Consider the following 25,331-nt stretch of genomic DNA (forward strand, 5'->3'; position numbering starts at 1 on the left):
GCATGCAAAAAGGAATACAGACGTCTCAAAAATGAGATCGACAGGAAGTGCAAAATGGCTAAGCAGGGATGGCTAGAGGACAAATGTAAAGATGTAGAGGCTTATCTCACTAGGGGTAAGATAGATACTGCCTACAGCAAAATTAAAGAGACCTTCAGAGAAAAGAGAACCACTTGTATGAATATTAAAAGCTCAGATGGAAACCCAGTTCTAAGCAAAGAAGGGAAAGCAGAAAGGTGGAAGAAGTATATAGACGGTGTATACAAGGGCAATGTACTTGAGGACAATATTATGGAAATGGAAGAGGATGTAGATGAAGATGAAATGGGAGATAAGATACTGCGGGAAGAGTTTGACAGAGCACTGAAAGACCTAAGTCGAAACAAGGCCCCGGGAGTAGATAACATTCCATTGGAACTACTGACGACCTTGGGAGAACCAGTCCTGACAAAACTCTACCATCTGGTGAGCAAGATGTATGAGGCTGGCGAAATTCCCTCAGACTTCAAGAAGAATATAATAATTCCAATTCCAAAGAAAGCAGGTGTTGACAGATGTGAAAATTACCGAACTATCAGTTTAGTAAGTCACAGCTGCAAAATACTAAGGCGAGTTCTTTACAGACAAATGGAAAAACTAGTAGAAGCCGACCTCGGGGAAGATCAGTTTGGAATCCGTAGAAATGTTGGAACACGTGAGGCAATACTGACCTTACGACTTATATTAGAAGCTAGATTAAGGAAGGGCAAACCTACGTTCCTAGCATTTGTAGACTTGGAGAAAGCTTTTGACAATGTTGACTGGAATACTCTCTTTCTAATTCTGAAGGTGGCAGAGGTAAAATACAGGGAGCGAAAGGCTATTTACAATTTGTACAGAAACCAGATGTCAGTTATAAGAGTCGAGGGACATGAAAGGGAAGCAGTGGTTGGGAAGGGAGTGAGACAGGGTTGTAGTCTCGATGTTATACAATCTGTATATTGAGCAAGCAGTAGCGGAAACAAAAGAAAAATTCGGAGTAGGAATCAAAATCCATGGAAAAGTAATAAAAACTTTGAGGTTCGCCGATGACATTGTAATTCTGTCAGAGACATCAAAGGACCTGGAAGAGCAGCTGAACGGAATGGACAGTGTCTTGAAAGGAGGGTATAAGATGAACATCAACAAAAGCAAAACGAGGATAATGGAATGTAGTCGAATTAAGTCGGGCGATGCTGAGGGAATTAGATTAGGAAATGAGACACTTAATGTAGTAAAGGAGTTTTGCTATTTGGGGAGCAAAATAACTGATAATGGTCGAAGTAGAGAGGATATAAAATGTAGACTGGCAATAGCAAGGAAAGCGTTTCTGAAGAAGAGAAATTTGTTAACATCGAGTATAGATTTAAGTGTCAGGAAGACATTTCTGAAAGTATTTGTATGGAGTGTAGCCATGTATGGAAGTGAAACATGGACAATAAATAATTTGGACAAGAAGAGAATAGAAGTTTTCGAAGTGTGGTGCTACAGAAGAATGCTGAAGATTAGATGGGTAGATCACATAACTAATGAGGAGGTATTGAATAAGATTGGGGAGAAGAGAAGTTTGTGGCACAACTTGACAAGAAAAAGGGACCGGTTGGTAGGACATGTTCTGAAGCATCAAGGGATCACCAATTTAGCATTGGAGGGCAGCGTGGAGCGTAAAAATCGTAGAGGGAGACCAAGAGATGAATACACTGAACAGATTCAGAAGGACGTAGGCTGCATAGGCTGCAGAGGGTACTGGGAGATGGAGAAGCTTGCACAGGATAGAGTAGCATGGAGAGCTGCATCAAACCAGTGTCAGGGCTGAAGACCACAACAACATGTTAGAAATCCTGTTACAAATGACCACTACAATGAAAAAATGCCTTTTGAATTGTGGACAGGTAGAAAGCCTAGCGCGAGACATTTACATCTGATGCCATGCGAAATTTTCTTTCACATATCCCAACAAAAACGTCATTCTAAAATGGTGTTCTTGTAGCATATTCTCAGTATGGCTGTGGATACAGGCTTTGGATGCCAGAAGCAGGACAGGTTGCGCAAACTAGGAACTGTATGTTCAAATCATTTTTGAATGACAAATGCTCATCTATAAATCTAAAGAATCTATTGGACTGTATAGTGAAGTATTATCATTTTCAAGAACTGAAGATGAAATACGAAGTGAAAGAGAAGGCTAACACTAAAGAGGAATTTTATGGTTTCTCAGATCAGGAGGAAAATTTGTAAGAAACTGAAGGTAATCAGGAACTTCTGGAACATCCTGAAACTTCATGAAGTAGATACAAGTCAAGAAAGGATATAACAAAAGAAAAAACACGTTTCAGAGAAAAGGCTTGTGCCGAAAAAGCATAAATAAATGTCATGTGAGGAGCGAACAATGATGAACCGTTATCACATCGTGAACAGTTCATTCTAAGGAGGCAGCAGAGTGGATACTCACAGTGAATGAAGAAATTAGCCCTTTGAAAAATTGTAACACTTGGAAATTGGTTGAACTGTCATCTGGTGTAATTTCTGTAAATAACTAATGTGTAGCTGGTGAGAAGCCGCTCATCTAGTTGCAAAGGGATTTTGTCAAATTGAAGGTGTAGGTTATAACAAAATTTATGCTCCTGTTTCAAATTTCAAAATGATTCATCTACTGATAGCAGCCAGAACTGAGACAAATTGGCATATTGATCAGTTTGATGTGAAGAGTTCATATCTGCATAGCATATTAACCCTCAACTACTGGTCATTCACAGGAACACAATTACTATGGAGGGGGTCTCACAGACCGCATTTTTATTTTTTTATATATCAAACCAGAATTTTGCTGACTATTTATAGTTTCTTGACCTCCTGTCATTCATTGCAGTTCTTAGAGGTGCTCTTTGTACAAATTTGATATTAAACACTTCAACAAAACAAAGTAAAATTTTGAGTATATTCTTATTTTATGAGATACAAAAATAACAGCAAACAGTTAGCTCTCATCTCACACACAGATTTTCATCAGAGGGATTATATTACAAATTGGCACTTTAACTAGGTGGAAAAATCCAACATGGATGACGATAACTTGTGTGCGTGTGCGAAGTCAACTTTCAGTTTACGACTCATCTTTGCAATGCAGAGCAAATATTTCAGTCCATAAGTCTACGGATGGAGAAACTTTGCCACTTTTTACTTCTAAAAATACAAGTAAAAACTAAATATGTGTTCTCATGTGCCACTGAATCATACTTTAGTCAATTTCCACCTGCAAACACTTCACACAGACCTTCCTGGTACACTTCAAACAAATCAGAACACCACACTGTTGACACGGATATCTTCTTTTCCTCTTCAGACAAGGAGGGCAAAAGACACACGTTTTTCGATTTTCGAAATCTTCTTTTGGTGTCTGTAGCTCATCTTGTAAGTGAAGTATTCTTCTGATAGTGTCACTCAAATCTCTTGTCACTCAACTCTCCTTGTCTGTCGACTTGACAAATAAGCTGCACACTTTTGGTCGAGACAGTCCACACCACCTTTTCTTGTGATAAAACAGGATGATCTCAGGTTTTCCTGATTCAAGATCATTGTTTACTGAATGGTGTACAGAAGATATCAGTATTGCAGCTTTGGACTTCTTGAGCAAGAAGGAAACCAGAGTCATGTATTCTGTAAAACCGTAAACAGATGTCTTCACACAATGATTCTTAATAGGTAAGAAGTTCTGTGGAATCTCCCTTTTGTTCTTTTTCAGCATACCAACGTATGTAAGACCTTTTCTTGAAAGTTCATTGACTAGTTCTACTGATGAGTACCAGTTGTCACCTGTAACGTTTCTCCTTCCATTTTCATTGGGTTTCACCAATTGAAGAACAGCCTGTGTGGAAACACTGTGACCTTTCTCATGGCTGGGAAGGGTGTGACTGTTGCTGCCCTTTCCAGAATAAATTTATGCACTGTACAAGTAATTTGTACAAGCGTCAGTCAAACACTGAACTTTCAGGCCATACTCTACCGGTTTGTTTGGCATGTACATTCTTTAAACCCACGCCTTCCACAAAGAGGAACAAGCATTTCATTGACACATACTGTTGCACCTACAGGGTAGCAAAGTTGACTGTTTTTAATGAAACTCAAAAAGATTTGTGAAATTGCTGCTGATTTGTCTATTTTCTTTCTTTCCACCTGATCATCTGGATTGTCAAATATTACTGCAGACAATAAAAACAGAAATCTTTCTCTGCTAACAGTGCGTCTGAAAACATCTCTGCCTGTTCCATCACTTGTAAACAAGCTCTAAACAGACTAATTCCCCGACATGAAAATGGCTGTATACACTAATAGAACAATTAGAGCCTTCAGTTCAATGACATCAACATCTTGTAGATAGGATAAGTGCTCATTGATATACTGTGCTCCAAGCTTAGATATTTTCAGATTTGTCCATCAAATGATTTCGTCTAGAATATCTAGTATAAAGAACAGTTTCCATACCTCCAAAACAGCATGGTTTTCTCCAAGACTTTTCACCATCTGTTGCAGTCCAGGTAGGGACAAAGTAACAGGTGAAATGACTGACATTCAATACATTTTGATAGATAAGAATCAAGCAGACTTGTTAACAGAGCCATCATTGGAAGAAGATACTACATTTGAAATGATATATGTGGTTAATTTTAGAGGGGGTGAGTCTTTAGAAATAAACAGATTGAGAAGAGATTCTTTATTTATTTCATTCATTTCATTTTTATGACGAGACTGAATTGTCTTTCGAGTTATTTAAAAAGACAATCAAAGTGTTGTTACTCTGTTACTGTTTTGTTGCTGAATGCAGTGGTAGGACACTTTTATTCCACCACAACAGTATCTTTTATGGTTGACCAACAATGATGATATTTGTCTTTTGAAGTCAATCATTTCTGCAGAAAAGGGTGAGTGTGACAACTGTTTAACAGATAAACATATGGTCTTGCAAACTTTTTTGTGCTTCTTTCTGAGGTCTACAGTTCAGTACTAAATAAAATGATTTTACCCAATAGTTTAGGCAGCCTATTGCAAGACAATGCAAAGGAAGCCCACTTTCTTCTGACTTTACTTAAAATTATCAACTGCTTATCAACATGTTACCTAAATTATACTTAAAACATCTTTCAATGATTATACGTGTGAATTAAAAAAAAAAAAAAAAAAAAGAAAAGAAAAAGAAACACGTAAATCGCATACATGAAAAATATTCCACTTCACAATTTTGTGTTTCGCCTCAGAAAGTGCTTGTGAGAACGTGGGGATAGTGCTTCGATCTTACCACGTCCACTAGTAAAGTATAAAATTTAAAAAGCATAAAATAAAACTTAAATATAAACTGAAAAAGGACACAAAGACCTCTAAAAACTAACAAAATAGTATGTATTGCCCCTTTAAGTTTAGTATAAGAAGTAATATTTTGATCCAAGCCTCATCACATCAGAGTACCACTCAGTAAATAAAATAAAAACTGAATACATCTAAAAATGATAAAGTATGAAACTCAGATGCAAGTAAGCTACATAGGCAATGTAGTTAAATATCAAAACAACATTATGTAATCACTTAATTAATATAGTCCAAACAATTCGCAATGTAGGCACAACCATCAGAGATGCTTGCCCTCATGTGACTGCCTGTTCAGGTTCCCACACCTGGCCATGTCTCGTGTGCCACATACTGCACACTGCGCAACTTGTGTTCAGGGTTTAATGAAGTTTGAGTTAATATGCTATCATCAAACCACTGCAAGGAACAGACCTCATAAAATAGATTTATGCACAAAACTAAGTTCGTATGTAATTATGTACAAATACGATATAAAATAAATAGGTAGCCCTATATTCTTTAACAATATTAGGCTACTAAAAGAAAGATTGGTTTTCATATTTTATATAATAAGTAATTATATCTTCACAAGCTAATTTTGAGGTGTGGTTGTGGGACATGCAAGACCTGATGCCAAACGGAAGAGGCTTATACCCAGCAATAATGAAATTATACCATTTTAGAAAGGATAGCTGCTGTTATTTTCTCTCTTTCTCATTTTTAGCAGTCCCACATGAGACGATGCTTGGATCAAAATATTAAACTTAAAAGTGCAAAATGTATTTTTTGAGAGTGTTTTTTATTACTGTAAGCGTCCACTGCTCATTGACTTTCTACAACATGACGCGACAATTAACACACAGCAGTACATGGCCACTTTTGCAAAAATTTGTGTGTAAGGAATGTTAGCGGATGGCATCTTCCTGTTTCAGATAATACCTGCCCGTGTTGCTGAGGTTGTTTCAATTATGCTGCAGAAGTTTCGCTGGGAAGCCCTTACACATTCTCCATACAGTCCTGAGCTCTGCCCATGCAATTTGGAGCCATGGGGAAAGACATTTGTGGCCACTGACTTGCTTCTGCCGAAGATGGGCACACTTGGGGTACAATCATGGTTGCCTATGCAACCGCAAACATTTTTCCATGAACGCACAACTGTTTTGTCTCGTGTTGAGTTAAATGTATTAACAGTTATGGTAACTGCTTCTGAAATTATAAACAGTTTACTTACTTTTTTCCCAACCTGTCTCATTTTTACCTGATTGTGCCTTATTCATATGAGGACACACATTCTCAATGACACTACAGTGAAAATGAGCTGATTAATGAAGCAAGGAACTAGAATGAAATTTCCAATCTGCAGCAGACTGTGCGCTGATATGAAAATTCCTCGAAGATTAAAACTGTGTGCCAGACTGAGACTTGAACTCGGGACCTTGCCCGCAAAAGGAAAAGGTCCCAAATTCGAGTCTCGGTCTAATGCACAGTTTTACTCTGTCAGGAAGTTTCAAACAAGGAACTACTTTGGAGTTTTCCCTAGATCTAAGATTGTGATAAGTGGAACTGCGCAACAAAGAATGGTGAGTGGCAACTGTCTATATAGGATAAATTTGTGTGTTTTAGACTCACAAAACAGTAAATACAAGCACCCCCAGGTTGATAAAGTGTTCTTGGGCTTCCAGAAGGTATTTGATGCACTTCTGTCAACTAATGAAAAAATACGAGTACACAGAACATCATACCAACTGTGTGATTGGATTGAAGAGTTTCTAGCAAAGAGAATACACCATATCTTCTCATCAAAGTGAAGCCTTCAACCATGAATGTAACTTTGTGTAAATCCTAAGAGAGTGTTACATGACCTTTACTATATACATACAGTGACATTTTGTGGATGATCCTTTTGTACACAGAGAAGTAGCAACACCAGAATTTTTTAATGGAGGAAGATCTGGGTGAAATCAGTGTTTACTGCAGTGATTGGTAATTGGCCCTTAACATAAATAAAGTATCATGCATAAATAAGCAGAAAAACCATTTATTATATGATTGCACAAGTGTAGAACAAATCCTTGGAAGGAGTCACATCCATAGAATCTATAGAAGTAGGCATATGGAGCAATTTACAGTGGAGTGACCACATAAAAGTAATTGCAGGTATGGAAGAATCCTCACAAAACAGGCTGCTGACAGAACATTTGTTCGACCAAGACATTAATACTGCTCGTTAGTCTATCATCCATACCAGGTAGGATTGACTGAGAAATTAGATAATATCCAAAGAAATGCAAAGTGTTTATTACGGGTTCCTTTAGCAAGTGCATTTAGTACATGCAAAAGCGTCAAGGAGATGCTCAGTCAACTGTAGTGGCAGATGCTGCAAGAAAGGTTTTCTGCACCACACCTATGCTTATTATTTAAAGTCTAGTCATATGATGTATCAAGCCAATTTTGTGAGTGGACTGAGGATTTCTTGCTAGGGAGGACACAGCATGTTATCTCAGACGAAGAATCAACGACAGATGTGTAAGTAACAGCAGGTGTTGAGACACTTGCTATTCATGTTGTATAATAATGACCTCACAGGCTATAGTAATAGCAATCTCAAACTTTTTTTGTAGATAATGTAATTCTCTGTAATTAAGTACTGTCTGAAAAGATCTGCACAAATATTCAGTGGGGTCTCAATAAGATATGATTTCAAAGTGCTGCAAAGATTGGCAGCTTGCTTTAAGTGCTCAGAAATGTAAAATTGTGCACTTCACAAAATGAAAAATATGTAGTATCCTATGGCTACAATATCAACAAGTCACAATTGGAATTGATCAACTCATACAAATACCTGAGTGGAACAATTTGTATGAATACGAACCAGGATGCTCACATATGCTCAGTTGCAGAGAAAGTAGGTAGCAGACTTTGGTTCACTGGTAAAATATTAAAGAAATATAATCAGTGTACAAAAGAGATTGCTTACAAAACACACTTGTGACTCAGACCAGAATATTACTCTGTATGGGACCCATATCAAACAGTACTCACAGGGGATATTAAACATATGCAGAAAAGGGCAGTACGAGTGGCCATAGGTTTGTTAGACCCCACAGGGGATGATCAGGGAGATGCGAAAGAAACTAAACTGATAGAAGCTCGAAGATAGATGCACACTCTCCTGAGAGAGCCTACTTGAAAGGTTTCAAGAACAAGTTTTAATTGATGAGTCTAGGAAAATCACTCATCTCCTATGTATTGCACTCATAGGGATCAAAATGACAAAATTTGACTAAGTGCACGCAGAGGTGTGTAAACAATTATTGTTCCCGCAATCCATGTGTGAGTGGAAAAGGAAGTAGTCATAGTAACTGTTACAATGGGAAGTACCTTCTACCATGCACTTCACAGTGGCTTGCATAATATAGATGTAAATGTGATTTACTGTTCAATTTCCAAGATCATACATTCATAAATGAGTCAACCAACATATTATTTCCTCCTGCGTATATCTTGCAAAAAGTCCACAAATCTAAAATTAGACAGGTTCAAGCTCACACAATGGCTTATCAAGAATTGTTCTTCCCATGATACATTCTCAACTGGAACAAGAAAAAGAGAGGCCACTAATCATAATGTTACACAAATTACTCCTTCACACACCATAAATTGGCTTACAGAGTCAAGATGTAGATGCATATCAGTATGCTACTTTGAGTGTAATGTTTTTGGACATAAATATGTTCATCAACAGTAAGTTTCAGCCACAGGATGGCCTACACTTGAATATATTGGGCTCTAAAATTGTAGTAAAATTTTTAATAACACTAGTGAAATTATAAAAAATAAGGGAAACTAATGTTTAGCAAAAGGAGTGAACATTTAAATGCATATGTGGAAGCAGGGTTAAAATTAAAGGAGTCAGAAAATTAACTCAAACGAAAGGGCATGGCACTAACATGCCTCATGTCAAACTGCAGGAGCACAGCCAGGAAACAAACAGAATTCAGTAAATTAGTTGAGGGAACTGAGTCTGATGTGATGCAGGAAGAATACTGGCTGAAACAGAATACTGGAATATGAAGTTTTTCTAGAGGATGCCATTGATACAGGACAAACAGAGAAGGTACGAGCAGTGGTGGGGTTTTTATTGCAGTACACAAATCGTATTAATGTCAACAGTCTTTCTGCAATAATGTCAATGAAATACAAGGCGTACAGCTCACCAGTTGTAAGAGGGGATTAATTAGATTAATAGGAATATACAGGGAAGGGAATGGGATGACAGTATATTTGAAAAATTGTTGGACTGTGGCAACCTCACCGAAAAGGACAGAAGTGTAATTACTGGGGGAGATCCAAACGTCCCAGGAGTGCACTGCGAGGAAATGTGCACTCACATGGCTGAAATCAAATTGTAAAAAAATTACTGAATGTTTTCCTTATAAAGCCTGGTGACATATGGCATAAAGGGAGCAGTTTAATCTCTCATTTTGCAAGTGTAAATTCATTCACTCTATAGCACAGTAGTTGCTCATTTGTTTTAGTCTGAACACAAGTGTCGGTTCTATATGCAAATGTAGATCTTCTTGGTGAATCTAGATGATGAAGCCTTCTTGGGTTATCAGACCAGTCAAGGCGTCATACTGTGGCAACATTCCAACAAGTTTCCTACCTGTCATCTTCAGGCGAAGCATCAGGTTCATGTCCTCTAGGGATTTTTACAGCCACTGGATGCAGGATCCTCTGTGTCATCTGCATCAGTAGCCAGAAGAAGTGCCGCAGCCTGTGCTGTGAGGTGAATTGTGGCCGGAGTTGGTGGGGGAGGCATGGGTGGTGGCAGCTATCTTAGTTGACAGTGTTACCATGGCCCATCTCCACAGCCTCTTTAAAGATCAAATCCCAGAACCTGTTCACCCTGCACAGCAGCTTTGTTTGTTCCAGATCAAACTTACGGTTTTCACTGAGACACTCTTCTGCAACAGCAGATTTCTCGTTATGTGTTCTGAGCAGCGCTGCAATATACGCTGCTGTGTCTGGCCAATATATTGTTTGTCACACTGGCAGCTCAGGGCTCATACAGAGGCACATAGACAGTCAAATTCCCCTCACTCTATCTGCCAAGTGGAACAGGAAAGATAACGACTAGTAGTGGTACAGGGTACCCTCTACTATGTACCATACGGAAGCTTTCAGAGTATGTATGCAGTTGTAGATTTAGATAAGTGACTATAAAGTTGTAATCGGTGAAGTGTGGTTAGAGAGTATAAGGTACACGAAAAGCATAGGGAGAATAGTTGTCGTATATTGCAAAGAAAATATGGAGGAAATATTAAAGTTTTTAGCTCAGATTTTCAATCCATGGTTAAATACAGCAAATGATGTTAACACACTGTGGCCAGAACTAGTGCAGATTGTATTAGTATTAGTATTAGTATTTTAAGCAAAGTATGTTTCACAAAAAGTTGTAATGCTATCATCTGAACCAGTTTATTATACCAGAATTAAAAAATAAACATGAGTAAGCAGAGGAATAAGATCAAGGAGATTGCAAGATCGGTCTGGGAGCCATAGAGGAGGAGTTAAATAATGTTAAGACAGAAGCAAAAAATGTTTCCTGGAAAAGCTGATTCTATGAGGGTGGGTCATCAAAAGAGGTAGAGAAGCATGTTTTGAGTATATAAGAAGCCATAAAGGCATGCAAAGTACTTATGGACACACAAATGTGGGGCAGTCAGACCAGTAAGTCATGGGCGTCACACCCACATCAAACAAACACATGGCAGCCTAGGTGCCCACCTCAACACCACGTGCTGGTATTGCTGTCAATGTGGGCGCTGCCGTTGCTGGTGCTATGCTCCCCAATGTTTGTTTGGCATGGGTGTTACCCCATCATTGACTCGTCCAACAGTCATGTACTAATGTTTGCATAATTATGTGGTGGCTCCTGAAGATCATACTCTAGGTTTCAAATCCAGTCAAGCAATAAATAAGAATTTACTGGCAACCAAAGCAGATTTTTTATTCTTTAAAAAAAAATTAAAAAAAAAAAAAAAAAAAAAGGTTCCCCATTTTCAGATGTTCGTCTGATCGAGTATTTGGCATAGAAAGGATAATTTCAAACATTCAAGCAAGCAGTGTACAAAGTATTGTCAAAGAAAGCACAAAAAATAGAGCTATTTGATCAGAAAAATATTAGTACAGTGGGGCTTGGACAGCCAAGTTGTAAGAAGTAAAGGGACATGAGAGGGATGACATCATGAGGTTTACATTGAATAACAGCGAAGGACATCTCCCTAAATCTTTTGTGAGGTAGGGAGGCTTGGTATGGCTTCCACTGGAAGTCTTTGTGAGGGCAAATGTGGAGCTGCTTGAATAAAGAAGAAGCGCATCATAAGGGTTCATCAATTGACAATAACTGCTGGAGGGATTGCTGATCACATGTCCCACAATGACAGATCACTTTTCATTCTTCATCTTACGTAGCTGTTGCTGTTGGTCAGTCGGAATAGGCCTTAGGTCTCATTCATGAGTGGTGTCTACATTTACATTTAAATATACACAGCTATGAAAACCACAGGACAAAGGAAAGCAGCAGGGATGGAGAGAATAAGATAAATACTAAAACTCATGGGCTGGTGCACTACACCTTGTCTATGGTTCCAATGTGACTCCCATATAAATAATACTGTGCACCTGCCAGATGAGTGGATAGGATCTGCAATAATATATGTATGTAAGAAAAAAAGATCAATGGACAATAGTGAAACCTACAGGCCAATTTGTCTAACTGTATTGAAAGTAAAATATTTGAATGAGGTAATCAATAAGTACTTATGAGAGTGTTTGTAGGAAGAAAGACTGTGGTGTAGGAGCCAGCACTTATTTGGGAAGGTTATCATGCAAGTCACAGTAAGACAGTTTTCAGCAGGATGCTCCAGAAATGTTTGAATGGAGAGGGTAACTTGACTGTAGACCCATTGATTTCCTCAAAATTATTGGTAGGGTGAGTCACATAGTACTGCAAGGGCTGGTTCTTGATGAAGGAGTTGACTGACAGCATACCTACAAGGAGAAAACAGAGGGTGTAGGTGTGAGATTTCATGTCATAGGGAGCAATTACAGATTTGAAACAGATAGCAATAAATTTGGGCCATTGCTGTTTCTCACTTATGACATTGACTTAATGACATTGAAGAGGTCGTGAACTCAGAGTTTTTTTTTCTTTTCTTTTTTTTTTATGCCAATGCCTCGGAATAAAAAAGGAAATTTGGGATTAACATCCTGTCGACATCAAGGCACAAGCTCACAGTATGTCAAGAATGGGAAAGGAAATCTGCTGTCCTTTCAAAGGAACTATTCCGGCATTTGCCTGGAGCAATTTAGGGACACCATGAAAAACCTAAATCTGGATGGCCACACATGGATTTGAACTGTCATACTCCTGAATGCAAGTCTAGTGTGGTAACCATTATACCACGCCAATACCTTGGTGTGGCACCGAGTGCTGGGAAGCTGTACAGGGGACTACACATAGTAGAGACGATAAACAACACATACAAGTAACAGCCTCCATGGCCGAGGTCACTAACGCATGCTTGTGCAGTGACGCTTGACCTCGGGGTACGCTGGTTCAAATCCTGGTGGTGGAAAAAATTTTCAGGGCCAGTATTGAGCCGTGAAGTGGTAGAGAGGAGTTTGTGTAAAGTTTCTGACCATGAGATTTTGCACCTGGTTTAAATACCAAATCTATTCACAGTGTCTCATGAAGTGAGGGCACATGGCACTGTTGATGGTGATCTGTCCTTTTAGATGTGGACATTAAGTTTGGCAGCCCCCTCAGTGCTATGCATAAGGACTAGGCTACATGCCAGCACCAAGTTGCACCACGTTTCACCCTCTCCCTTCTATCACACACACACACACACACACACACACACACACACACACACACACACACAAATACATACTTGCGGTATTAAAAATATTGTAGTAGTAGTAGTAGTAGTAGTAGTAGTAGAGAGAGAGAGAGAGAGAGAGAGAGAGAGAGAGAGAGTGTGTGTGTGTGTGTGTGTGTTATATATAAAAGTCTCTGCATACACTCTACATCTACATCTATACCATGACTCTGCAATTCACATGAAAGAGGGTTCATAGAACCACTGTCGGGCCCTTTCTCGACAATTCCACTCAAATAGCATGTGGGAAAAATGGACACCTTAGTCTTTCTGTGTAAGTTCTAATTTCTATACTTTATTATGATGGTCATATCTCCCGATGTGGGTTCACATCAAAAAAATATTTTCACATGCAGAATAGAAAGTTGGTGATAACAATTTTGTGAAAAGACCTTGCCACAGTGAAAAATGCTCTTAATAAGGGTTCTGAAGGGGGCAAGCAAGAGTGCAAAGGAGAAATCCTAAACATCTCTTGTAGGATCCCAGTTGGACTGCACTGCAGGGATATAGGTTCTCCAGAAAGAATGCCTGTAAGTCAAAGCGGACAAATGTGCAATGAGGAGCAGCAAGGTACGTAATGGGAGACATAGATTAACAACTAGTGTCCCACAAATGATTAATAAATTGTAACTGGAAAGTCCCAAACAAACAAGAGTAGCAGCTACAATTTGCCAAGCATATGTGGGTAAAGATGCATGGGAAAATATGAGGCAAAGTCTGGTCACTGACAGAGTGTATAAGGGGAGGAAAGAGCATCAGTACAAAATTAATAGGAGATATGCTCAGTTTTTTTTTTCAGAAAGTGTTAACAAATTTAAATACTTGGTCTAACAGCAGCAGAACACCAAATATTATGGACAACAGGAAAAGGATAAATTTAGTTTAAGTAAATTATTGTATATTAGAGATAAAATTTAATTATTTAATGTAAAAATGTCATGTCCATCATCTTGGCAACACTCATATTTGCGTATAAATAAATATTTCCTTTTCTATCTGCTAATTATGTGGAACAACGCTGTGAGATGAATTATACCATTCTACCTTACCACATACAGCTCTTACACAAACATTTTGAGTAAATCTATAACAATGACATAGATAATACAGTACCACAAATTATCTTTTTTTACTATTTTTATTAATTGGTAGTACTTCAGCATGCTTAGTCTATCAGGGGAAACTGTTCTCATCAAAAGACTGGTTGAAGACTGTATGAGGGAAAGAAAATTCGCAATATTATGACAGACTATTTTTCATTATGACCACTACGTCTTTCATGACAGATTTGTGTATTAACTACTTTCATTGTATTACTTACATCAAGAGGGAACCTCATTAAGACACACAGTAAAACTTACAACTTCAGCAATTACCCTTCATCATAAGGAGACTTGTATTTGGTGGTAAGCAGTCACCCACAATATCTGTGATGTCACTGAAGGATACACATACAGCACTGATATCTGTAACAGCTCTACCATATGTCAAAGGTTTAGAGGAATATTTTCCCTTAATTTCATTGCCAACATCAAATCTTACAACAGATTAAACTCTCTTTTTCCCTTTTCACATTTGAAATTAATATATATTTTGCAGTACACTTCCCTAGTTTAACTAGTTTGTCAATTTTTTAAAACTTTTTTTTTACAGAAATAAGAAACATTGGATTTCACTTAACTTTTTTCTCCAAGTGCAATTTCTTCTTCTAAATGAACAATGCTCCAATTCCTTCTGTCACTCATAATCTACTTTTATGAGATTTACTATGTACTGCTGTATTCGTGGAACACTCATGAATTCAGTTGTGAAGTTATTTCAGCTGTCACACCTTGAAGTCTATTTGTTGACTGGCTATGTAGTAGGCTCATTTTTGAATAAAAATCTCCACATTTTCTTGGGTGAAGATCCAACATCTTTGATGGTGCAATCAGGATTTAACTTTTATAAGGTTGCAAAAAGAATGCCTTCTCTAATACTCCCACAGTTAGAATAAATTTTTTGTTGCACGGTATTATAACTTCTTACAATATTATCCACACATACTGAAATAATTGCAGATACTCTGGCACATTTCTTAAAATTTAGATTTAGACCATTTGCAACCATCAGGTTCCTTAACCGTAAAGCAACCACTTTACATAAATATATGATATTGTGGATACTATATCAACCATTTTTTCTTCTTCTCCTTTAAAGCTCAGTTGATTAAATGGTGGGCCTGTGACTTTACAAACTGTTTCATTTAGCCCAGATACACCGATAAAGTCCCTGATTACATCTCTAGGAAAAACTTTACTTCCTTTTCAAATACTGAAACCATTTAACCTTTGTTAAAATCTCATTACAATTTCCTTGGTATCAACATTCAAGTGTATGTTTTGACAATAAGACATTCAACTCAACATCTGCCATGTGCAATGGCACTTAGTTAATCATCCCCTAATGCTATGAAGAGCCCAAAAAAACTTTGCTACACCACCCTTTGGAACCAATACTTATTGAAATCAATGAATAGTAGAACCAATTTGAATAATTATGGTGGTGGTGGTGGTGGTTAGTGTTTAACGTCCCGTCGACAACGAGGTCATTAGAGACGGAGCGCAAACTCGGGTTACGGAAGGATTGGGAAGGAAATCGGCCGTGCCCTTTCAAAGGAACCATCCCGGCATTTGCCTGAAACGATTTAGGGAAATCACGGAAAACCTAAATAAGGATGGCTGGAGACGGGATTGAACCGTCGTCCTCCCGAATGCGAGTCCAGTGTGGAATAATTATGAATTACAAGTAAGTTACAAATACACTAGGTGCACTATTTTAATATTTTTTTTGCTGTATAGTTGAATGAGATGAATAAAAGATGAGATGTTAGGGACATTATTAGCAGTGGGTAAAGAAGACAAGTGGTAAGGGTATTACGGGAGGTGGAAAGGAAGACTGTTAACAGGGAAGTAGGGGGAGCATATAGTATGATAGCTCTGATTTCTTTGAAGTTAGCAAAAAACACAAAGAAAAAAAGGAACACAAGTGGTAGAGGAAAGCACAGAGATACCTTACCCTCAAGATAACAATGGAATATAAATATCAGAATTTGCTGTTCAAAACTTAGAAAGTCATAACCTTGATGAGTAATTAGGGTTTAATCTTACATATAAAAAACATAGTAGACATTGCACAGCACACACAAAATTGACTAAATGGTCTAATACAAAACTACATCTCATATTCAGCCTAATGGCTAGAATAAGTTTGAAATTTCTTAGTGTGATGTAACTAAATATGATTTACAACTACAAAACATATTTTTAAAAGATGTATATTACAACAAATACTTACCACCATCCACGACTTTCTTGTGTACACTTAATAGTGATTCAGTCTGCTCTTCATCGGGCTTTTTGTCACTTTTGGTATTCTTTACCTTTTTATTACTACTGCCTCTAGAACCATCACTGTCAGCATCACTTGAGTCGGATTTGAAATTTAATGATTTCTTTTTTATGGACTTCAAGGAAAGCAGTCTGTAAAAAGTTATAAAAATCAGTGCTGACCAAAATAAATGATATAGGAAGTCTGCAATAATTAGAATTTAATTTATTACCAACTTGAATGCAATGCAGTTAAGTGCATAGCAAAAACAACTTTCCACTGAGATTGCATTTGTGCCATTTTGTTAGAACACTCTCAGTATGGTTTGGTTTGCAAATTCAAATATTTGAGGTTCACTCTTTGATTGCTCCATGGTTTTTTCTTATATTTAACATGTTTTGCTACTTAAACAATGCTTTGTGAATAAAAAAGATTGCCAAACTATAAGGCAGCATGGATTTCATTGCCCAACAACTGGTTGGGCATGTCAGTAATCTGGATGTTTGGGGAAGATAACAGCATGTCCTCTGCAATAAAGCTATGCAGGTTCCATATAAACATTTTTTTCCATCATACCTATACTTTTTTTCTGAACTTACAGTTTCTAAGATATGCATGAAAGGATATTAAATGTATCAAACTGTAATATGATGCTAAACAACTGTTATAACAACAATTGATATCATCATCTTACATAGCAAAAAGACCAATTAATATCAGCATTGAGAAGGTCCTAATTTTCAACTTTCTAAAAGTTTAGCTCCCATCACTGAATTTATTAAAAAAAAAAAAAAAAAATCTGTAAAAATTTTAGCTTAGTCAAACGACTGAGACACCTACAATTTTATTTTTAAAGGTTTTTTTTTTTAATTTTGTATGTAGTAATTCAAAAATCCTATCAACATAAATCTATACAAGTTTTCATAATTTAATTAGCATTTTATGTTTATTTCCAGTTACAAGTGGTTTGGTACTTCTAAGTTAATATGAAAAATCACCATATGTTTGAAATGTGAAATATGTTATGTGAGTTTTCTGGTACTAATTGATAAACCTGTACTGTTATTATCAGGCTTGACCAATGAACTGTAAGTTATTCAAAGTCTATGACAGCTTTTCTGACACTTCAGCACACTAGTTCTGTGAGAACCAGCAATTTGTAACAGATTTCTGTATCAAGGCATGACCCTTGCATGAACTACTAGAAGGAGATGCCAAACTTTCCTGGAATATAGCGCAAGAAACATTTTGCCTTATACTTAAGGAGGCCCTAACATCTTTTCCAGTCCTAGTGTTGTACAATGAGAATACCAAACCCTTGCAGTTATGGGATGAGTGCAGATCTAGCGCAAATTCAGGAATGTCCTGAAAAGTGATAACACTTGTTTCCTATGTACTCTCCCAGCCTAATATGAATTACTCTACTATCATTAGAGTTGTTTGGGCCATTAACAAGTTCCATCCATATTTATTTTGCAAATGATTCACCATTGTGAAAGACCATCATCCCCTATGCTGGCTGAGTGTCATGAAGAACCAGTCAAGTTGACTAGAGAAATGGCCCCGTGAGGTTTCAAGAGTATCGCACCACAGCAGTACACAAAAGCCTGATGCAAATACAAGGAATCTAACTGCCTTTCAAGCAACCCTTAATGTAATACAGCAGCGTGGATGAAATTTGAGTTATTGCATTAAATGACACTGTTGCTAACTTGAGGGAAAGTCCGCTGCTGCTAAAAACTACAGAAATCTTGACAGAGGAGGAACCAGCTAATGGGGAATTGCAATTAACAGATGGAGCATTATATAAAATGAAATATTGTCCTGATGCGTTGCTTGTCATCCAAGGTCATCTACATTAAACTAACCTACAGTATTCCCATGATGCTCCAACGTCTGGTCACCTGGGGTTCGTAAAGGCACCAGACAGAATCTGATGCACGCATCACTGACCAGGTCTGTACCAATCTGTTAGACACTATGTGAGCCACTCAGGAATGCTAGTGACAGAACAAGTGCCATAATTACCTCCACAAAAGCTGATTACCAGTTCTGCAGGAGCAGAGCCATTCGTCCATATCAGAATCAACCACTTGGGGAAGTTCATGTCACAAAGATGAAAAATGCTAATCATGCCATCTGGCAAAGCTAAGAAAATTGTAAGGTTCCTAGAAGAAGACTTCATTTTGAGGAACAGAGAACTACATTTGATGATCTCTGATTGTGAAAAAGTTTTCCAATTGAGACTAGTACCAGGAGGTAATTTCACATTGCGACATCACCCACAAAATGTCATCTGCCTACCACCTGTTGACATATGATGTCAGAGATCACTTTAATATGACATTGGCAGATCCACTCTCAATGTATGTCAACACAGAACAGTGTATTAAACAGAGGTTTGGATACAGTACTGCACGTCATGACATTCACATACAAGACAGCGAAGCAACTTCCTACAGGCTGCATGCCATTCTGTCTGCTCCCCGGCTGTGACACCAAAACAACAATGGATACACTATTCCCATTTCAGCCAAATTATACTCAGGATGACTATGTGAAACTTCAGCACCAGGACTGAAGACACAAAGGAACTGACTCACATACTGTCCCTAGATATCCAGGAGAAGGACTGAGGGCACTTTAACACCTTGCACCAGCCATTAAGATACAGCCCCAGAGTCCTGGTAATGCTTTTACGCTTTTCAGGTGTCACATATGAAATGGAGGATTATGACCCTTGGAAAAGAAAACAAAGTACAAAGGTCCTCTGTACGAAGCTATAATACAGTCCCGAGGCACAGACCAAAGATGGGGCTTTTTATTCGAGAAAACTGAAGGCCCACTCAATGAACACACAGCTCGATTGGAGAGGTTGCTCTCAATGCTAATCATAATGAAGGGGATGAGACAGCATGAACCAAATGTGAGGATTCTCCGATGCTACCATACAGAGTATCACTGATAAGATCAGTAACTAAGATGCTGTAGTCAACTCCAATGAGAACTTCTGATGAAACAGTGGGTCACTGTTTCTCCAGGAAAGGGAGCAATGTCATGAGCTGTGCTGCATGCAAATACGGAATACCAGTTTGCATACCTGCTGGTGCGCTGCAGATCATCATTTCAAATCCAATCAGTATTAATTTTTTTCTCCTTCATAGTGGTTACCACTGCAGAGAATTTATTTAAAGGATATGACATTTTCCACTTTTGCTGTATAAATTTTATTTGTTCACAACTGGTTTCTGCCTTGTAGTCCATTCTCAAGTGATTTTATGTTCCTGTGGTAGGAAAGTATGTCTTACACACTGAAATGTCAGCATCCTGAAATGTTTGTTTTGTATTCATTTTGGTCCACAAATGGTGTCTTGTAGGGTTAACAGCCAACTGGAGTGAACAGTGACCTGGCATGTGACGTAGAGGATGATGAGAACATGGAAGAGTGATAAGGTGGGGAGGAGGAGGTAAAACATGGTTAGGATGGATGTAAAACACAGAGAGGATAGATGTAGGTAAACATGGTGGAGGCAGGAGGAAAAACATGGTTCTGCAAGGGGAACTACTGAGGGAATAGTAGAGGGGGAAGGTGGACAATGCAGTGTAAGAGTAGTTAAGGAGGTTGAGGACAATGACTATTAAAAACTGATGGTCATCAGCAATTCTAACACTTCTAATACCTGCCACTCATTCTGCACTAAATATACCTCCTTGTAAGCTGGTCACCTTCGAAGCACATCTGCAGTGACAAGCTGTTCCTTCACTAGTACACTGAAAGTCATTCTACAGTCTTTACAAAGTGACAATATTTTCACAACTTTGTCTAAGAACAGACAACCCGTGCTTATCTCTGTACAGACTAAATATTCCTCGTTCACATACTAAGCAGCAATAAAGAAGAGCTCCCATCATTGCTCAGTGCCATCCATGATTGGACCACTGAATGACAACTCATGATGTGGGAAACTGAATGACATTCTCCATCAGCACTGAGTGAAGCTCTAAAATGAGATATATCCTCCCCAATACCATTCCTAGAGTGATATTCCCCTGCATGCCGTACATACACACATCCTTGTTCATTCTTATGCTGTTCTTCTTCCCAGCCTATTGCCATATGGTCCATATCCCTGTGAAAAACTCAGCTGCAAGACATGTCTTCATATTCACACCATCCTATTGCAGACCTACCACTAGTATTATTTTTCCCATCTGCACGAATCTAAATAACCACATGACCTACCAGCTATGCTACAAACACTGCATAACAGTCTACTTCTGGCTGACCATGAATAAACTGCCTACTATCAGAGAATGAGCTTGCCCCATTGGATCATCCAATTAGAAAACATGTTTCTCAACCCCATTAGGTATACTGAATTATGCAGGTGACAAATCACTCCAATATATCTTACATTCTCACACTCCTCTGGGTTCAATATTTACCAATCTCTCTACCACTAACTGTCTGTAGCTCCTCTCTTCGTCTCACTGCATTTCACTCTCTTTGATACCCTGCTACTCTCACACTTCATCTGTTATATTTATGCACCATCCCTTTTCTTCATTACCATCTTTTCTTTCACACTTCTCTGCTGTTAAGACCTCTCCTAATTGGTGAGAAATTGTATCTCCTAAAATACATAATACTATTCCACCCTAGATTTTGCATCAACTGATCAGCCACTATAAAGTTTGTCACAAGGGTAAAAGATTTCATTAAGCTATGTTAATAGTAAACTGCGAACAGAATAAGGTATTTGACTGTTTCCTGGAAACTGTCGTAAATGATTAATTATGTCATTTTATGCTCCTAACATGCTTTTCCCCCTCTTGAATTTCAGTATTCTTTTATAAAAATGGAAATGACATTCAAATAATTAAATGTTTGCTGAAACGCTCGTGACATCACTGGCTAGCTCACTGCTCCTGCCATCATAGTGCTATCTCCTACCGTCATATTGCTAATTCACAGTGATGATTTGTTTTGGAATTTACAGTTTGGAAAATGGGTTACAAAAGGTGTGTCTTACCATACTGTACAAAAACTCCTGCAAAGTTGTTATCAATTGTTCCAGAGACTGAGAAGATGCGTAAAATGTAGTTGCACTGTACCGGCAAATTGCCATCACATCGAGGCACAAGTTCACTAACTTAACTAAAAATGTGTTGCACTGTGATATTAACATTTATTTATCTCCAAGATATGCTCTCCCACCGTTACAACAAAGGATAGTGTCATTCAACAAAATTAAACTCGAAGAGAAAAGTGTCATTTTACCTAAACACCTCAAGTATTTGGTAGCTCCACTGTTACAGCGGTAAACTGTCGAGTTTTATAAGAGGATGTCCATAGATCGATGCTTCAAATCTTAACAGAATGAACATTTTAAATTATTTGTAAAATGACTCGACAGTCCTCACATATGAGAATCAAATCCACATTTACAAAACTTCACCACACTGATCAGAAATAGAATATCGTGTCTTCCTTGCTGCTTACATTTGCAATCAATGTTCACACATGTCACTTTCAAAAAGATATTTTCTTGCTAATGTGACCACACACTTTTTACTTTATTAGAAACAACGTTTTTATCTTCACATTGTCTATGTATTATCCTTACTGTTTAATTTTCGCTGTTTCATCATCTTACCGGTGCATAAAGATGAAGTAGGTCTGCTTCAGACCCTAACATTAGTTTACACTCAAAAATATCACAGCCTATACGTTTGTGTTACGTGCGTGTTGTACATGCTTTATGACTTTCTGTACAGCTTCACTGTCCCACATATCGTTGTACTGTGGAGGTATGATGATATCTTCACTACTAGCAATGCTAGCCAAAAAAGTGACTTGTGTGTTTGCAAGGTAAACACATTTATCCTCTGTTGTCTGTTTCTCAGACTAAGACTAATGTGAATTACAGGGTGTTACAAAAAGGTACAGCCAAACTTTCAGGAAACATTCCTCACACAAAAATAAAGAAAAGATGTTATGTGGACATGTGTCCGGAAACGCTTAATTTCCATGTTACAGCTCATTTTAGTTTCATCAGTATGTACTGTACATCCTCGATTCACCGCCAGTTGGCCCAATTCAAGAGAGTTAATGTTGACTTCGGTGTTTGTGTTGACATGTGACTCATTCCTCTACAGTACTAGCATCAAGCACATCAGTACGTAGCATCAACAGGTTAGTATTCATCACGAACGTGGTTTTGCAGTCAGTGCAATGTTTACAAATGCGGAGTTGGCAGATGCCCATTTGATGTATGAATTAGCATGGTACAATAGCCGTGACGCAGTACGTTTGTATCGAGACAGGTTTCCAGAATGAAGGAGTCCCCGACAGGAAGACGTTCGAAGCAATTGAACGGCATCTTACGGAGCACGTAACATTCCAGCCTATAACTCGCAACTGCGAAAGAACTAGAACAACGAGGACACCAGCAATGGACGAGGCAATTCTTTGTGCAGTTGACGATAACCCTAATGTCAGTGTCAGAGAAGTTGATGCTGTACAAGGTAATGTTGACCACGTCACTGTATGGAGAGTGCTACGGGAGAACCAGTTGTTTCCGAAACATGTACAGCGTGTGCAGGCACTATTAGCAGATGATTGGCCTCCACGGGTACACTTCTGCAAATGGTTCATCCAATAATGTGTCAATCCTTATTTTAGTGCAAATGTTCTCTTTACGGATAGGGCTTCATTCCAACGTGATCAAATTGTAAATTTTCACAATCAATACGTGTGGGCTGATGAGAATCCGCAAAGAATTGTGGAATCACGTCATCAACACAGATTTTCTGTGAACGTTTGGGCAGGCATTGTTGGTGATGTATTGATTGGGCCCCATGTTCTTCCACCTACGCTCACTGGAGCATGTTATCATGATTTCATACAGGATACTCTACCTGTGTTGCTAGAACGTGTGCCTTTACAAGTACGACACAACATGTGGTTCATGCACGATGGAGCTCCTGCACATTTCAGTTGAAGTGTTCGTACGCTTCTCAACAACAGATTCGGTGACCAGTGGATAGGTAAAGGCAGACCATTTCCATGGCCTCCATGCTCTCCTGACCTCAACCCTCTTGACTTTCATTTATGGGGGCATTTGAAAGCTCTTGTCTACGCAACCTTGGTACCAAATGTAGAGACTCTTCGTGCTCGTATTGTGGACGGCTATGATACAATACGCCATTCTCCCGGGCTGCATCAGTGCATCACGGATTCCATGCGATGGAGGGTGGATGCATGTATCCTTGCTAACGGAGGACATTTTGAACATTTCCTGTAACAAAGTGTTTGAAGTCACGCTGGTGCATTCTGTTGCTGAGAGTTTCCATTCCGTGATTAATGTGATTTGAAGAGAAGTACTAAAATGAGATCTAACATGGAAAGTAAGCGTTTTCGGACACATGTCCACATAACATATTTTCTTTCTTTGTGTGTGAGGAATGTTTCCTGGAAGTTTGGCCGTACCTTTTTGTAACACCCTGTATAATACACCCCACAGTCGAAACAACTGTTACAAACAGTTCTTGCTAATACTATTTTCGTATTTCGTGTAAAAATTTTTAAAATTTATGACCCTTCCAGGATTCGAACATGTGATCTCTTTCAATGCATTCGAATGCGTTATCTGCTGCACCACAGAAGATAGGACTTGTGCAGTATCTCTGGTGAGTGCTTTCTACATAGGAAATCAGCACTAAGTTTTGCCAAGAATAATTTTGTTGTGCTTTGGACCATAGCTCATGCCTGACAGTCAACAATCTAGATGTAATATACGCACCCATTTGCAATAGTTCTACAATTACTTAGTTTTGAATGAGTTTAATGATGTAGGGAGCAGAGAAAAAAATGTCCATCATTGCACATATCGCCGCTCTAAATGGATGGAGCATAAACTTCCGCAAAGCTTCCACTATCTGCATTGACAAAAGTCCTTTATATTGTTACTTAAAAGTTGTAGTTGCATTTTCCATCACTAAATAGGTAAATTGTTTGTAGTAAAAGTATGCAAAAACTTCATAATTTTGGATAACGCTCTTATAACACATGTATAGCTTCGTCTTACTCCTAGCCTTTATGTCACCGGAGAATCAGCCAGTAACAGAGTGTTGTCGAACATGTGATCAGATCTTTAAAAAGTGACATCAACAGTCATAACTGATATGTCACAAGATTTTGATGGTGATATTTAATGATTTTTAAGCTTTAATTACATAAAAACAACAGATATTTTGTGAGAATGTTGACTGTAAATGCTATAATCAATCAGAATAATGACAATCCAAACTGTATTGTAAACATAGGAAAGTAGCCTATTATAAGACTGATGTTTTACCTTTAAGGTTGCATTCTGTCTTTCAATCAAATGTCATCAGATAGTTACACGCTGATGCTTTGGTACAATTCAATCTATAGGTGGTGAACATAAACAGTTTAAAAAGTGACATAAACAGTCATAACTGATATGTCACAAGATTTTGATGGTGATATTTAAAGGAATCTGCATCAAATTTCTGATTGATTTAATGTGTTATTCTTCATGCAGTATATGTTAGTGCAGATTTGTACATACCTTCGTATTTCACGTTCCTCTTCATTATCATCCATAGATTCTGCATCACTTCCGCTAA

The 25,331-nt window shown here is 38.2% G+C and overlaps 1 protein-coding gene across 2 annotated transcripts in view; it reads right to left on the minus strand.

Moving 5' to 3' along the window:
• Window positions 1-25,331, minus strand: part of LOC126354093 (transcriptional regulator ATRX-like) — a 479,559-nt gene that overhangs the window by 334,660 nt on the left and 119,568 nt on the right. For both annotated transcript variants that reach the window (XM_050003480.1, XM_050003481.1), the window contains exons 9-10: window positions 25,274-25,327; window positions 16,644-16,828 (exon numbers count right to left, since the gene is read on the minus strand). In XM_050003480.1, the coding sequence (XP_049859437.1) occupies window positions 16,644-16,828; window positions 25,274-25,327 (239 nt within the window). The remainder of the gene's footprint in view (window positions 1-16,643; window positions 16,829-25,273; window positions 25,328-25,331) is intronic.

Source organism: Schistocerca gregaria, chromosome 3, assembly GCF_023897955.1.
Source record: "Schistocerca gregaria isolate iqSchGreg1 chromosome 3, iqSchGreg1.2, whole genome shotgun sequence".
NCBI lineage: Eukaryota > Metazoa > Arthropoda > Insecta > Orthoptera > Acrididae > Schistocerca > Schistocerca gregaria.